General features: G+C 34.3%; 1 protein-coding gene and 1 pseudogene across 1 annotated transcript; both read right to left on the reverse strand.

Annotated features, from left to right (window-relative positions):
• Positions 1-1,613: 1,613 nt before the first annotated feature.
• LOC144544340 (polyprenal reductase 1-like) lies at positions 1,614-9,892 on the reverse strand. The gene is made up of 9 exons (XM_078292828.1): positions 9,419-9,892; positions 8,987-9,048; positions 7,232-7,282; positions 6,567-6,809; positions 5,271-5,623; positions 4,252-4,486; positions 3,650-3,745; positions 2,005-2,076; positions 1,614-1,901 (listed from the first exon to the last, which is right to left on the reverse strand). Exons 4-9 carry the CDS (start codon positions 6,717-6,719, stop codon positions 1,797-1,799), a joined length of 1,014 nt encoding a protein of 337 aa, XP_078148954.1. The 5' UTR covers positions 6,720-6,809; positions 7,232-7,282; positions 8,987-9,048; positions 9,419-9,892; the 3' UTR covers positions 1,614-1,796.
• Positions 9,893-11,442: 1,550 nt separating this feature from the next.
• On the reverse strand, positions 11,443-15,924 carry LOC144544129 (NAC domain-containing protein 37-like; annotated as a pseudogene).
• Positions 15,925-16,232: the final 308 nt, after the last annotated feature.

Below are 16,232 nucleotides of genomic sequence, written 5' to 3' on the forward strand. Positions count from 1 at the left end.
TAGTGCCAGTTAGGGGCAAAACATAGGGGTATCTGGGGGGGTGCTAAGCCACCCCAACTTTAATTTTTTTTTTATTACCAAGTATATAGAAATTGTATTATATTGTTCATTTCACATGTATAAGCCCCCCTATAAAAATATTCAAAATTAGAGGACTTCAATGTAAATTTAAAAAAATATAATTAGATTCATTTCTATTTAGGGCAGTGGGCCTTCCATCTTTGTGCAATGGAAGATGACAAAATTAAAACCCTTTCCAAATTAAAAATGCAATAAACAAATGGTATTTTATTATAGCACCGACTAATTAGATAATTCTCAAATTGAAAACGACAATTCTAGATTATAAATTATAGCATTGATTCAATAAAATTGAAGCGTCTCTGTCTCCATCTTCACCAAATTTTACTTTTCTAGTTTTCAGAGACAGTATAGTAACAGCAAAAATAGTGAAGAATTTCTTATCTTGTGTTATATTGTGTTATGGATTTTTTTATTAAAAAAATAATAATGATATTATTTAGCACCCCTTATACTCAAATTCTGGTTCCACCCCTGGTGTCAGTTCCCTTCCGCTCCCTCTTCGATTTTCTCTTTCTGAAACTTGTGAAAAAGCCTGAACACTTTGCGATCTAGTCGTTCTTGATCTCCTCTCCCTTTCCTTTTCTTTAATAAAGACCTCTTTCCCTCTTGAGCATGACCTAAAAGAAACTAAAAAAAGGAAGCTATTAACTTCGCAGCAGACCACTAAAACACTATCTGCTACAGTGAACTAGTGATCTGCTATATATATTGCATAGGTAATTTTGTCAATTTATTTTTTAAACTCCAATGCATGATCTATGTTCCTTTACATCATTCAATGTTTAATATATTTTTATAATTTTGTTTAGAATGAAACCGTGGCAAACGTGGTAATATGCATATTACGAATCAATTTACTGTTTCTTAAACATAAATAATTTATTTTTAAAAAAATAAATAATTTAGACGAAGTAATTTTCTACTATCTATTTTAAAAACTAGTACAATATTCTAAAAAGTTCATTCTCCCAAAAATATTTCTTGTGACCACTTGGGCATAAGCAGATTAATTTACAAGTTACAACAACATAAGTAGCCTATGTTGATGGTGTTATTTCATATTTAATTTGGTCTTTATGGCCTTTCTTCAGTCTAAACAGGCTATTTTTCAAGCTCTATTGGAATTTGGAACGGATGGGGATGGCAGGCATCTACCAACTGTGAGAAACAATACAAACTAGCTAGCGCATCTACAAAAGAAAACACATCCCTGTTAACTTACCATAAAGTAAAACTAAGCAATTTCGCTTTTTAGCAAATGCAAAGCATCATCCCAATTAGAAGAATTACCTTTGTGGCAAACTGGCAATCCATTATTTACTATCTCACTAACGAAAAGAGTAAAAGTAACTGATCATGTAGCTTTCTCAAACCCATTATCCGATTCAATTGGAACTTAGAACCATTCAATCTGCATCAAAATTTGTACAGAACTTAAAAATTTATTCAAATCAAGTGTGCCTAAATATTAACGCATTGGATGAAGAAAATTATAAACTTCCTCCAATTTTCTACTCTAGCTCCAGTTACCATAAGATTTTTAATATGCAAGTTATATTTAGCCACACAAATTGTCACAACATGTATATAATTTAAGCGATGGCTCGACCGCATCCAGCACACAAAAATTTGTAGGACTCGGTCCATCCAAAATGGAATGCCTTTTCCTATCGATCAACAATACACAAGTAAATATAGATGATGACAGGACTCTAATATATGAATGGAATTATGGCACGACGATTGTGAGGGTAGTCTTCAAACTTATGCTTATACCATCTATGGGTTTCTGAAGCAGCAAAGCTTAGGTTTGCAACCTGCATGAGAATAACAAAAAAATGAGGATGAAATTGCAAACAAGAAGTTGTGTTTGATTAATGCTGAGAATTTAGGTTTCAGATATGTAGCATTGAAATATACCACAAATATGAAAAGAAGCCACACGGTAACATCATTTCCTCCACTAGCAACTAGAACGCCGGCATATATGACCTTGAAAGTAAACATATGAAGCAAGGATATTGTCAAAATCAACTGGAATATATTCTGCATTAACTACAGCTATGTAATGGTTCTTTGCCGCAATCAAGGCCATCATTTAAAATATGATGGTGAAAAAATAGTTTCAAACTGAATATGCAGTCTTCCATAGGTTGAACATAGCACTGGTTACTGGTTAAAGATATAACCATAATTGCAATAAAACCAAGCCTTTACTATATTTTACAGGTACCATATCCCCACCTGATGTTTCTAATTTTGTTGCTAGAAACCGGACAAATAGCAGACTTAAAGACAATTATAGGTGCAAATTACAAAAAAAAGAACCTTAAAACGAAACCCAAGTACAAGAAATCACTTGAAACAAAGTAAAATATGGATAAACAATTGATCCTTAAAGCATCGCATTCCTTCCATTTCGGTTCCAAAAGTATCAAAGCTCCCATTATGGCATTTTAATTGTCAAATTTGTACCAAAATTTCCTACCATTAACATCCCTTTAAAAATTGATGGAAGCTCAACTCATCACGAGACCAGCATGCGGACTTTTGAAGATGGGAATGCTGCAATTAAAAAGAAATGTGTTGGCTCCACATTTTCTGATGATTTCAGATCCAGTGCAATACCTGACCGCGTAGAATGAGATCCAAGTCATCAGTCTTAATCTGGCATGCATCTCAAAACGGACCCCCTTATTATTTCAAATAGGCACATAATTTATTTCGACCCGGCTGTGAGTATTCTACTCGACCGGTACCTGAGGGGATACTCACACTTTCCAGCATCGCTTTTGTTATACAATTTTATTTCCCATGCAATTTCATGAATATTTTTTATTTCATTTTTAGACCCCGAAAGTTCAAAGCAACTCCTTTTGGTTGCTTATGGGCTTTCCATCTTGGTTCCTAAAATTTCAGGTTGCTTCTAGTAGTGATCCTTGAACACTTGGATATGCTTCATTTTGTTTCTGAAGTTTAGGCAATTCCATGGACTTGAATAACATAAATGAACTAATTTACTCGAGGGATCCAAATATGAATCAATCAAAAGTAACAGGACCAAAATGTAAAATAAACAAGTACTCAGTGGGCTAATGGGAAAGGAATACAAGTCCAAGGATCAACATGGGAGGGATGACAAAAAAAATTGGTACTCAAATAGAAAGATCCTAAGACTCTCTAAACCAAAATAGGACACACCTAAACTTTTTAGGCAATTAAGTTGAAGGACCACCTTTTCAACTAAAGGGAAAAATTCACAGGGACAATTCGTTCCAAAATGTATAATCTTGTGTAATCAGATCTAGTCATCGGTCATTGCAACAAGTCACGTACTCGCACTACTGATATTATGATGACGTGGATGCAAACAAGTCTTCCTTGTTCACCTTTAAAGATATGTTAACAGTTTGAGCATTTTGGTACAAAGAGGAAATTTTAGCCGGAATGGATAAAGATGGCGCTTTAAGGATCTATTTGTTCAATTTGATTTAATTTGTATGCGAATAATTTAAACAGAAGCTAAATTGACACATTACAGAAAGAGGAAATACATAACACTTACTATTTCAGCAAAGTAATGTGGGCATGAGACATAGCTAAACCAATCACCATAAGGGATAATGTATTCCTCTGCTCCTTTGTTTTCACGCAAAGAACCCTGCCACAAAAAGGAAGACAACCGAGTCTAATGATAACACCATAGTATCGGACCAAGATAAAAGGAATACAGCTTCAAAAAGAGAATAACAAGAAAATTGCAAAATGTGTTCTCCTTTTTAATTAAATGTTATTGTCAGGTAAATAATCTAGGGCCCTACCATCATAGATCCCATTAGAACTGGGAACCAGCTTTTAACACAGTCTAGCAAAATAAAGTGTATAACTAGGCTTATAATATTGTCATGTAGAAAATAAGTTCAAATTTAAGTGGGCTTGTTTTGAAAATATATTAGCATTAGTTAAGGGCTTGTTTGAAAATTTAAGTGGGGTTGTTTGAAACTATATTAACTTTAGTTAAGGGCTTGTACGAAAAATTAATTGGGCTCCGGTAACCATAATACAAAAAATATTTTTTCAAATAATGAAAAGGAGGGACTTTTTTGTAATTATAAACGACTTAAAACCTTCATGATTTGTTTCCAAGTTCCAAGAAAAAGAGCATACCAGAATGGAATGGCATCGAAGTTGATGAAACCAGCCCCAAAAAAATACCGCTGCCCCGACCCACTGGCACCATCCTAAGCTAAAAAGAGGGCCCACCAGCCCTGGTGGGTCAATTCTAAGGTCCGGCATCCTATCCCGCCCTTTCACAATGAACTCTGCTATTTGACCGCGAAGAAAATTTATGACATCTATTATACATGGGCTTGCCAGAGAGATAGGTACCATCACATAAAAGCTAGAAAAAAAAGTAGCTAACTTTAGTTTATATAAATGGCAAAAAAGACAAATCTGATAAGGATATATTCCATATAGTTTCATGTATATTGTACTAGAAGTATATGAACATTTAGCATAAACATTAATTCTCAAAAATATATCTAAATACAATCCACAGTATTATATTTTGCTTATTTAAATGTTCTTAGATGACCATGTAATTATTGTCATACTGGTATCTTGCATGGAGAATATTATAACATACTATATTATTACAGTACAGATATAGGTACACGAGAAGAATATTTACTAATTAATACTATTTTATTACTTTTTCCTTAATGTTTGTAATAAGTGATAGTATTATCATCAGATATTAATAAATGGAAGACAAACAGCTTCACAAGATAGAAGACATGTTCTAACATCACCACAATAGTTTTAACCATTACCATATATTGTGAACTAATCCAAATATTTTCTCCATTTGCAATCTAAACCAAAATCTTTTAACTTATTGACAAATCATAGACAATTATTAAAAGGATAACTCATTTAACTTAGTTGAAATAATTCAAATAAAATTGGAACTTAAGCTAAACACATATTGCTTTGATTTTATTTTAATTTGTCTTTAGGAAACAACCAAAGAGCTCGCCTGAGATAGGGCTAAGTTGTAATATTTACACAAAATACATCTTTTTCATCAAATTATCCAATAATATATTGGTTGTCATTTGCTTAATCCCAACAGAATGCGCTACATGCTAATTTTAAAAATAATAAAGAAAGAAAAAGCTTACAACAATCCGGTAAAATAGCCTAAAATATGCATCCGAGCTGAAGGGCTGTAATGGAACACATTCAAAGTCTCATGCACCCGTCTCACTGCCTGAATTTCCATGAGTAACAAAAGAAATATTGTCTGCCAGACCTTGTATTTCTGGCCCAGAGTAGGCGAATGGGCCTTGTCGAATGAGAAAATGTGCGAACCTCCTACCAAGTGGCTGGCAACAGTGGAATAACTCCACGGCCCAGAGGATAAAGGCGTCATTTCAACATACGCATAGAACCATGTAGGAATTAGTAAACATGTTGTTAGGATTACTGCCAACACGTAGAAATGCAAGTAGAATCTCTGTGGAACAGTGAATCTCTGCAATGGCCATGAGTGATAGATTAGAAAATGAGAACTGTGGACTTAAATTAGGAAATAACATAAACAGGGTACCAAGTAACACGACCCTGGAAATTTACGGCACAACCAGTTGGCAGCTTATCCAACCTGCTAAAGCTGAATCCACGTCCCCTAAGATATCTCAAAATTTGAGTTGATCCGTACAAAATCTGAACTGTTTGGCACGAATCCTAGAGCAACCCATTTTGTGTTAATACTGCCCATGCATCTAAATAGGCACCGAGAATACTTTCTGACCCAATTTTGACATCAACTCAAAAGTTGAGATAACTCAGAGGATACGTACCCGCTAACACTAACATGATGTATATCTTCAATTCTGCATTAGGTATGGGTTGGTATTTTTTTTATCCATTGGCCATTGGGTCATATCAGAATCTTTGTCGCAATTAACTATAGTATAAGCTTCTTAAAGAGACCCTTAGATTTAAGTTATCCCAATATTCTCAAACTCAATAAAAAAAAAAAAATCATTTTACTTAAAACTAAAGCTGTGAACCCAATAAAACTAAAGCTGTGAACCCAATAATTTCATAAATAAAACTACTTGTAAATTCATTTTTTTAATATTTGTCTTGATTTGAAGAAAAAAATAGTATCAATATACAATAACTTAAACAAAATACTTAATGTGGGTTGTCCCCCAAAATTTTCTAATGCCTAAAAATTACTCAGTTACATATAAGTTAGTTGTATTTAAATACTAAGGTAACAGAAGCTAACTGGCCGTATTACTAAAATAAACGCAACAATAACAACCGTAGAAAGCAGCAACAGTAAGCTCCTAACGATTTGTTGTATTGGAATTTGTTTCCGATTTTGGCAATAAATTTAGGAGCATTAGCCGACAACCGTGCTCTGTGCAGTGCATGCATGAGAGAGAGAGAGAGAAACGACTCACGGTATTGCCCTTGATAGTCTTTCCCCTGGAAGCGAACCCCATCACAAGCCGATGCAAAAACCTGACAAAAGGCAGAGGAAGCAACGCGACTACAATTGGCACAATCGCTCCCGTCCAACCTAGCCGGAGCAGCAAAGCCAGATCCAGCTCCATTGGGCACACAAGTCGAGAGGAAACAAACTCAAACTGTTCGGTGCGGATTGGGTGAAACTAGCCAGAGGCCTCGCTTTCCGTCAGCAATTGCTTTTGAAAGCATGGATAATTGTACATACAAAGTTTATATATAAGTTATGTACATTTTAGAGAATTTTGTAAGTTATGTACTTAGAAAGTTAATAAAGTTATGTACAAGAACTGCATAAGCTGGATTAGAAAGTTTATAGTTCGGCATGACAAAACCCTTACAATCGACATTTTACAGAAGCTGAAAGTAGAAAGTTTATACATGGCCATAACAAAATTGTACAATCGAGAGCTTTTAATATGGCCTATTATGTATGTTTGAAAGAGGAATAACTGCTTTTATGGAAGCATGCTACCTCTTTGTGACAAATCCTCCAAACAGAGTTTTTTGTGTATCAAAATGGGTGCAAGTGTTTTTGTTGATGGATTTGCCAACACAAAATAATATTTATGACTAACAAAATATGTGAAACTTTTTGTACATCTATGATTATGTCATTCCTTTCTTCTCCTTTTCTTTGCTGATCTGTCCACTGCACAAAAAGAGACTTGTTATTTTGCTTTTTTTTTTGTGAATCCTCTTTAATTTGTTATTGAGGTGAATCATAAAGGGACACATGTGAAACATATGCACTATTTAGATTATGAAAAGTATACTATTACTGTACCACAAAGGTGTTCTTCTTAGTACTGGTAACTGATATGAGATGCTCAAGCTTGAATTTTTCAATCCAAAATCAATCACCTTTGACGACAAACCAGTTTGAACTGACAAGTACCAATAGATTCTCACATATCAGAAATCGAAAAAAGGCACAAACCCAATTGTTAGTTGAAAAAAAAAAGGACAAGGCACTAACCAATTGGGAATCACCAATTAACTTTGGCAGTTCATGTAAAAGTTCGTACCAGTACCCATAAAAGGCACTGGTACCAGTGTCAAAACTGATCCAAATAGGATTAAGTTCCTACCAGTGTCAAGGTAGGAGCTTTCATAGTGGATTAATTGAGTAAGCAACTTGTGATTTGTATTTGGTGTGGCAAGAAAATGAGAAATTTAATGAGGGCATAATAGGAACTTGAGATTTGGCATGGCCTTACCTTTATGTTTTGATTATGTTTATTTTATGTTGGTGTGGATGGTTTGTGAAAATTGTGTTTTTTGTATAATGATGTTAGTGGCATATGCTAACTTTTTTTTAGAAAACAAGGAAAGAAGAGAAGGGTGTTGGTTTGTCAAAAGCTCAGCTTACAACAAATGCTGTCCTGAACAGAAAAAACAGCACGAATGTTGAGAAATATACAAATATTATCATTTGATAACCAATAGATGAGAAACAATGTGAGGCAATAATTCATTGAAAAAAGAAGAGTATACATGACAACTGGATGCGCGGTGTGACAAGTAAATGAGAGATTTTCATTTTTCATTTTTTGGGTACAATTTAGGATTAAATAAAAAATTTGAAGCTATAAGGAATGAAGTAGAACATATTTGCTAAATGTACCCTCTCGTCCTTGCATGCTAAATTTGTTGGTTTTATTTTCTCTTTTGCAATTGTAGATTGCCTTATCATTTATATGATATTTTCAGACAATAGGCTTGATGTTAGTGCAACAGATAAGTAAAACACTCATTTCACTTATGTTTATAGAACAAAAAAAGACAGTACATTATCTCTGTGCAGGCAGAGACAGACAGAGAGAACAGTATAAACTTTGATCTTGAACCTTGCATTGAACAGAGAAAAAAATATATATCTCGTGTCAAAATTTACTGAGACAAAGTTAAACAAAACCATAGACTAAGATGATAGGTAAAACCGTAAAACCCTAAAATTAGTTACATATAAAATGGAACAATTTTGAAAATGAAGCAAGTATTTCAGTTTCCTGAGAATACTCAGTAGCAGCAGAGAGAAGTTAGTGTATTGTAAACTCTCTTACACTGAATAACACTATTTACTTTTACATTTCAAATTCATTTATGTTGCATATCCAAAAAAAATCTACAGTTGTTAAAGTGCTTATTACTGAATTAGGAAAGGATTAGATCCTAATCAGCATGACACAAAAATGATAAGAAAGTGTAAAAGATACATGGAAAATCAAACTTAAAACGGTCTTGTATGAATATTGATGAAGTGTTTTTTTGCTTAGTAACACTCAAATTTTTCTGTTGTAACTAATGCGAGATTGAAAGCTAATAAGTATACAAAGGGGCGTAGATTACAAACCTGAAACTTTGCAATTAAGGAAAGAAATAGTTCAAGCGAGCACAACAACACCAGCTGCAAATCTGAAATTGAAGAAAACAAAAAAACCACACTAATTCGTAAAATCTTACATAATAGGATTGAATCATAATCATAAAGCATAAATCTGAAAGTTGGTCATATCATCCTAATGAAAGAGAAAAGAATGAACCGCAATTTTGAACTCTAAACCCTAAAACAATTATAAATAGAATCATAAACCCTAAAATTGTTCGTTTTTTTCAGAATCAGATTCTTGAAAATCCTAAACGATAAAACTGAAACACAATTATAAACCATGAACCCTAAAATAGAACAAAGGCTGAAATCAAGTATTATTCAGTGGTATTAGGAGGAAAATATTAAATATGTAAAGAAGAGACAAAAGAAAATGAAAGCAGTTGGAAATATTACCTTAAGAGACAAATGCAACTAAAAACGTTGAAGAGAGGGGAAATCACGCCAAAGAAATGAATTTTCTGTCGCGCGAGGTGTAGAGAGCAGAGACGGACAGAGGCAAATCAAATTTGTGAGAGCGGAGGTGGAGAGTAGAAATTGTGGGAGAGAGAAGGAGAACGATTTTTGGGAGAGTAGAGAAAGAAACTTGGAGAGGGCGCCAAAAGAAAGAGAGGGGAAAGGAAAGGAAATTTCAATGCTTGCACAGTCGGCGGAGTGGAGGATATCGGAGAGAACAGTGAAAGATACGAAAAGGAGAGTGTTGAAAGGGTCGCTGGAGAAGAGGCTAGAGATTTGTAACAAAACTCGTCAAGATTAAATACTATCTGTAGATCTGTAGATTAGAGAAGCAAAGACAGAAGTATTAATGGCGAGAGAATCACGCATTTACGCTGATAGTGAGGGGACTTCACATTGAAGTGATGCTTTCCTATCCGTGGCGGGTTTGAGAGTTGAGAGAGCAAGAGGGAGAGAGAGAGAGATGCTCATCAGCAGGTAACACGCAAGAGATTGCGCGAATCACGATGCAAAATGGATGGTTACGAGGGAGGCAACGTGGGGCCGCAGTGTAATATAGGCGTGTAGTATTGGGTAAGAATCCGGTTTGACGATTCGGTAGAGCAGTACTCAAATGACCAATTCTTCGAAAAAATTTTAATAAATTATAAATAGAAAAATAATTTTTAGGAAACTAGCATGATTTTTTTTTTTTTTTGAAAAACCATAAAGACCGAGTGGAGCATTCGGTCTCCACTTTTTTTTTCTCCAGACCGAATGCTCCACTCGGTCTCACCATTTTTTTTCAATTTTTCACAGATTCGGCCACATAAGATCCGAATAATCCTTTTATGTATATGTATAGAGAGTGACTTGAAATTTTAAAATCCAAAAAGTCGATCCGAACCGTTCATCTTGTTTTCCATATTAATATGTGCTTGGAGACCAAATTTTACATTTTTCTAAATTTTTTTACTATTTATTAAGTCACTTTGAAAATTGTTGATCCAACGGTGGCTTAACAAAACAGTAAAATTAGCAGCCACCGTTGGATCAACAATTTTCAAAGTGGCTTAATAAATAGTAAAAAAATTCAGAAAAATGTAAAATTTGATCTCCAAGCAAATATTAATATGGAAAACAAGATGAACGGTTCGGATTGACTTTTTGAATTTTGAAATTTCAAGTCACTCTCTATACATATACATAAAACATATGCCACACCGTTTGCCGCACGGAAAAGTTGAAAAAAGAGTGAGACCGAGTGAAGCATTCGGTCTGGAGAAAAAAAAATGTGGAGACCGAATGCTCCACTCGGTCTTTGTGGTTTTTCAAAAAAAAAAAAAACAATCATGCTGGTTCCCTCAATATTATTTTTCTATTTATGGTTTATAAAAAAATTTCAGCTATATGCCTATATGCAGCTCACGATCAAAAGAGAGAATTAAAAAAAATATGACTAAAATGCGCAGTATGAAGTCAAATCAATTCTTCTAATATCTTTTTTTTTTTTTTTAGAAAAATCTTCTAATATCTTTACCCCTGAACTTTTGATGCTCTGCCACGTCACTACCCTGTCTAGGATCAGATCGGCTATAATCTGAACGGTCACGATCAGAACGAAAGTTCCAGCTGTATAGGTCGGCTCATAATTAAAAAATCTTTCATTTTAGAAGTTAAAATAAAAGGCCCAAGCCCATAATTAGCACATCATGTCTGTTTGGTTGGGCTCTCCTCTCCCTTTATTATGGACTTTGTTTCAACTTAAAAACTAAATTAAAAAAAAAATGACGGAGGAGAATGCCAGAAAAACAGGATAGATAAAGACATTAACACAGTTATTTTGACTTCATGCAGCCCACATCAATCGGGAAAATATATGACTGATGCGCTGCATGAAGCCAAACTAAATTTGTCAATATATTATCCCGAAAAACAGAAAGTACAAATTACATATTGACGAGTAACATCTATTAGTAACGATATTCATTAACAGGGCAATAATATATATTAGGCACATTGTAAAAGAGGAGCTCAGTGCACATACCAGAGCTCACAAAAGCTACAATTCCCATTTAATAGGAAATTGACATGCCAAACATTCATACCATAAAGAAAAAATAGAACAAAAAAAATATATAAAGAGTCAATTAGACCAAACAATGTGATGCATCAGTGCTCAACAACTCACTGAATGAACAAAACTCATCTTGTTCACCTTCAAGCAACAGAATCGCAACCTCCTCTGATTCATGACATGCTCCGCTGATTGATGCAACTTGATCAGCACTGAATTTCTCTTCCGGGCTCAGTTGTGCGGCAACGAATTTGTCGAGTGCTCTCCAATCTGTCACACTATGCATCGATCTTGGTACTTCTGATTGTTCTCCAACCTGGTTGTTTACTGAGATTCCTCGTAATGAGAGCAATTGTGCATTGACATTAGGTGTAGGGCTTTGTAACTCTGGGAGTTGCACAAAGTTAATTATTTGAGTGTGCTAAGAAGGTTAGGTTGTCGAGTTCGTTCTCTTTCTTGCAAAGCAGAGAGGATTTAGTTTGGTTTTGTAGATAATCAAGACGATCCGGAATGATCGGGTAGCTGGATGCCCACATGTTACTAATACTTCTCGAAGGATATGTTGTTCGCTTCTTGAATGCTCGGCAAACGACCCAACCTTATTCCTGTGAAATGTTTTCATATAAGTAATAGTTCTCTTTTACAAAAAAAGAAAGAGAAATATTCAATATATTATTATATTCTACTATCAATGAAGGCAGAATAAGTAAACCAACATCTTTGCATAAAATGGTTTAATAAACGATTCTGTCAACAATGTGTATATTTTTAGAGAAACATGTACATAAGTCACCATAATTTTCAAAACTATTAAAGGCTTCTTTCATTTAAAAATTCTTTGTACACATGCATTAGTGTCTTTTTTTATTTTATTTTTATATGTAGGAGATAAACATAGACAGAAAGATTTCCTTTTCTTTTTCTCATAATGGACATTGCATAGCAATTAAATGAATCCCTTGCTAGGACATATACAGCTTTGATGAAAGAAGTGCATTTTCTTAATTATTATGATATATCTTGTGCAAAGGAGTGGAAAATCTGATCTATATATATATTTTGGATCATTAGCACAACTTGCCATTTAAATACATTAGCAATATTTGTTTCCTTACTACCTTTTTTTCATAATATATCAGCATTAAATTAATTTACCTGTAGCTCTTCCTTTGTAGAAGACAAGGGCCTTTCTCATGCCAATCAACCTACTTTTCTCATCATGAACTGCCTTGTCTCGTCCGGTTGCTTTCCAAAACCTTGCCGGGGTCGCCCGGTTTGTCCTCGTTCCCGTCGGATACTAACTATCTTTGTGACTAAAGAAGTACCATTTGTTTTGTTCTTCATACCCAATTCTACACACCTCTGCAAGCAGAAAGCAATAGATTATTTTAATTCTTTGTTTTTAGGAACTTTTTTATCATATTAAAACAGCGATTTTAAAAAATTCTAAAAAATAGCAAAACATTTCCAAAAAACATATAATTTGGTCTCGGATCACATTTTAATATGGAGAATATATTGAACTTTCGGATCAAATGTTTAAACTTTAAAAATGAAGATATGAGCGGAAGTAAAACGGACACTTTACTTAGCAAAGCATGATATCTTAACTTTGTGTGTGTATGTGTGTGTGTCTGGAAGAAAAGGTAAAGAAAGCTCCGAATTTTTTATTAATAGAAAATAAATTAATAAAATATCGAAATAGGAGATAGATTTTGAGTTTTGTCGAGAAATAAGTAGAACGGATTTTTTTAACCCATCCAGCGGACGGAACTAATTATTCCGTCCAGCTTAATTCCTAATTAACAACTCATTTAATCAAACTCAGCGGAGAGGGACGGTATAATTCAACCTGCCCGGGATAAATAAATAAAAAAAAAGAAGACGGTCCGTATGGTTAAACCCGTCCGGGCTATTTTATTTTTAGAAGTTTGACAAAATTGTATGTAGAAGGAAGGCCCAAGATGTGAGAAATATTAACAGGGCATTATTACCACGTTGAGTGGTGTGCTTTCTAGCTTTGCTTAGGCAATTTCAACATTTTACACTAGGGGATTTTAATAACCAAATTAGTTAGAGCTGGTACTAATAGTGGCGAATTTTCTGTTGCGGGGTAAAAAAATTGTTTATAAATCATTTGTTTTTGTTTTGAAAAAGACAAGTCCTGTGGTGAGACGGTTACACCATATGAATTGCATTAAAATTATCATTTTAATTTTATAATTAAATTATTACTTATCAGAAGCTTAATTTTATTTCACCCCTAGAAAAAAGCATCAATGAAAACACATGTTCAACTAATCATTAACAGCTAGGGGTGTCAATGGGTACGATACGGGTCGGGTAGAAATATTTTCATACCCATACCCGTTATGATAACGAAAAAAAAACTTTATCCTTACCCATCTTTTCGAATGCGGTACGGATCGGGTAATTAAGATTTTCTTCGGAAAAATTTGATTTGAAATCAAGTACTATTTATGTTTCCGTATAAATTTAATAATTTTTAGAGATAAAAAATTTTCTTCCGAAAGATTCGAATTTACAAAGTGGAGGCCAGTATTTCTCGCTCATAAAAGGTAAAGTAGGGATTTTAGTGGGGCGTGGTAGGTGAAACTGAAAGATGTGTCGTTGTTATCTTGAGAAACTTTTTGAGGCAATCCGGCTTCGAATTTTAATGTGTAGGATAAATTTCAAAAGGTACAGCACTACGCACTAAATTATCGGAGATTTTTCATCATTCGCATAATTCTGCACGATGAATTTAATGAAAAAAAATTAATGTTTCATTTGATGACGTCTTGTTTAAATACTAGTTTTTATTTAAGTTTCTAAAGCTTCTAGAAATAACTTAATCACCCGGTAAAAAAAAACCATCACATTTATTATTTTTATATTCACTAAGATTGAGAGAATCTAAATAGCAGCTAAAGTGGGAAAAATTACACCGCATAGCCAGCTCAGTCACGGAATGACATGGCATGCGTATAAGATACGTGCCGTGATTCGTGTATTTCGTACTGTGATCATTCACGTGTTGTGACCATCTTTTGAAACTTTTGCACGTCACGTGAGTTAAGATCTAGTCACGGCACGGTACGTAGTCATACGAATCACGTGTAATTATGACCATTAGATATTTATTAAATAATGAATCTTGAATAAATTAACTTAAATTATGATTAAATGGTCACGCGAGGAACGTTTGGTCACGGCACGTTTAGGCACGGTGTGACTCATGTGACGTGACCATTCGCATGCCGTGACCATCCCTTGATATTTTAGTCACGGCACGGCATGACACAACACAATTTTTTTCCACTCTAATAGCAGCTCAAGTTTTTTTTTTTTTTTTTTCAAAAAGGCAAAATGTCCATTCCATTGATCGGAATATGGATAATTACACCATCACAGTCATGAGTTGTTCAGTTCTAGAGTCAACCAAAAACGCAACAACAAAACAGTCAGCAATATATACATCATCCAAAGCTTAACACTTGCAATATTCCAAAAATAGACTAATGTTGCTAAAACTAAGCCGCTAAGTACTGGACTGAAGCTAATAATATCTAAATGACAAAATTGGGGTTTAGTCTTCATAAGCATCTCGGTCATCGCAGGAGGAACCCCATCAGAGCCAGCTGCTGGTTGGTAAACGACCATCTCTATGGGCATGTACTGAGCTAATGGAATTGCATCTTCAATCACAAGAAGCCACTCTCCAACCGCATCTTTCACTTTCTTCTTCAAGGTACCTGACCAATAGCCACACAAGATTTTAATGACCAAAATTAATGTTCTAGCATTTTTAACATTACAATTAGTAAAACATACTCCATTTCTATGTTTTCAAATACTCCAACTAACTGCACTTAGAACAATCATGAACCCAATTATGTTTTCAAAATCCAACGACTGTGCAAAATGTAATATATCATCACATATATGTTAATTTTGCATTATCCATTGACTATTTAGATTGACTTCTAACTTCTAAGAAATTATGCATATATATAAGAGACTTGCAAGCATTCTCTATCACTAAAGCAAACAAAAAAAAAAAAAGTACGATATCAAACAGTTGAATTAATATATTATAGAGAACAAAGTATCCTCGTAAATATTGGTAGAAAGCAAACGTGTTCGTTGTTCCTTCGATTATGGAAAGTATACAAGTAATACGTCTAAGATAAGACGAAATAGTTTTTACCAATGTCAATGCAATTTTGTTGCCTTCGATTTGAGGATTTTTTTTTTTTAAATAGTATTTCTTTAAATTATTTCAACAGAACAAGTTTTTTTTGGAAAATTAGCCTCCACCGATCCCTAGGATCGGTGTAGAAAAAAAAATCTCACCTACACCGGTTCTAAGAACCGGTGGAGCCAACATTTACCCCGCCACATATATGCTGCATTAAAGACCACACCAAACATCTCCACCGTTGCTGTGGACCGGTGTAGGTTTGAATTTGTGTGATTTTTTGGATTTGCGTGACTTTTTGTTATTTGCGTGACCTTTTGGAGTCTCTCAACTGTTTAAATAGTTTTGCACGAATCTCAAAGAAAAAATAATACTGGCCCCTGCGCTATCCCCGAAGCTATTTGAATTACAATGTATGTAGCGAGTCATTGTTTGATGAAAACTGTATACCATTGCCTGGTTTCCATACCTTTTTGAACGCATAAGATCAAAGATAA

The sequence above is a fragment of the Carex rostrata genome, chromosome 26 (assembly GCF_964058835.1).
Source record: "Carex rostrata chromosome 26, lpCarRost1.2, whole genome shotgun sequence".
Classification (NCBI taxonomy): Eukaryota; Viridiplantae; Streptophyta; class Magnoliopsida; order Poales; family Cyperaceae; genus Carex; species Carex rostrata.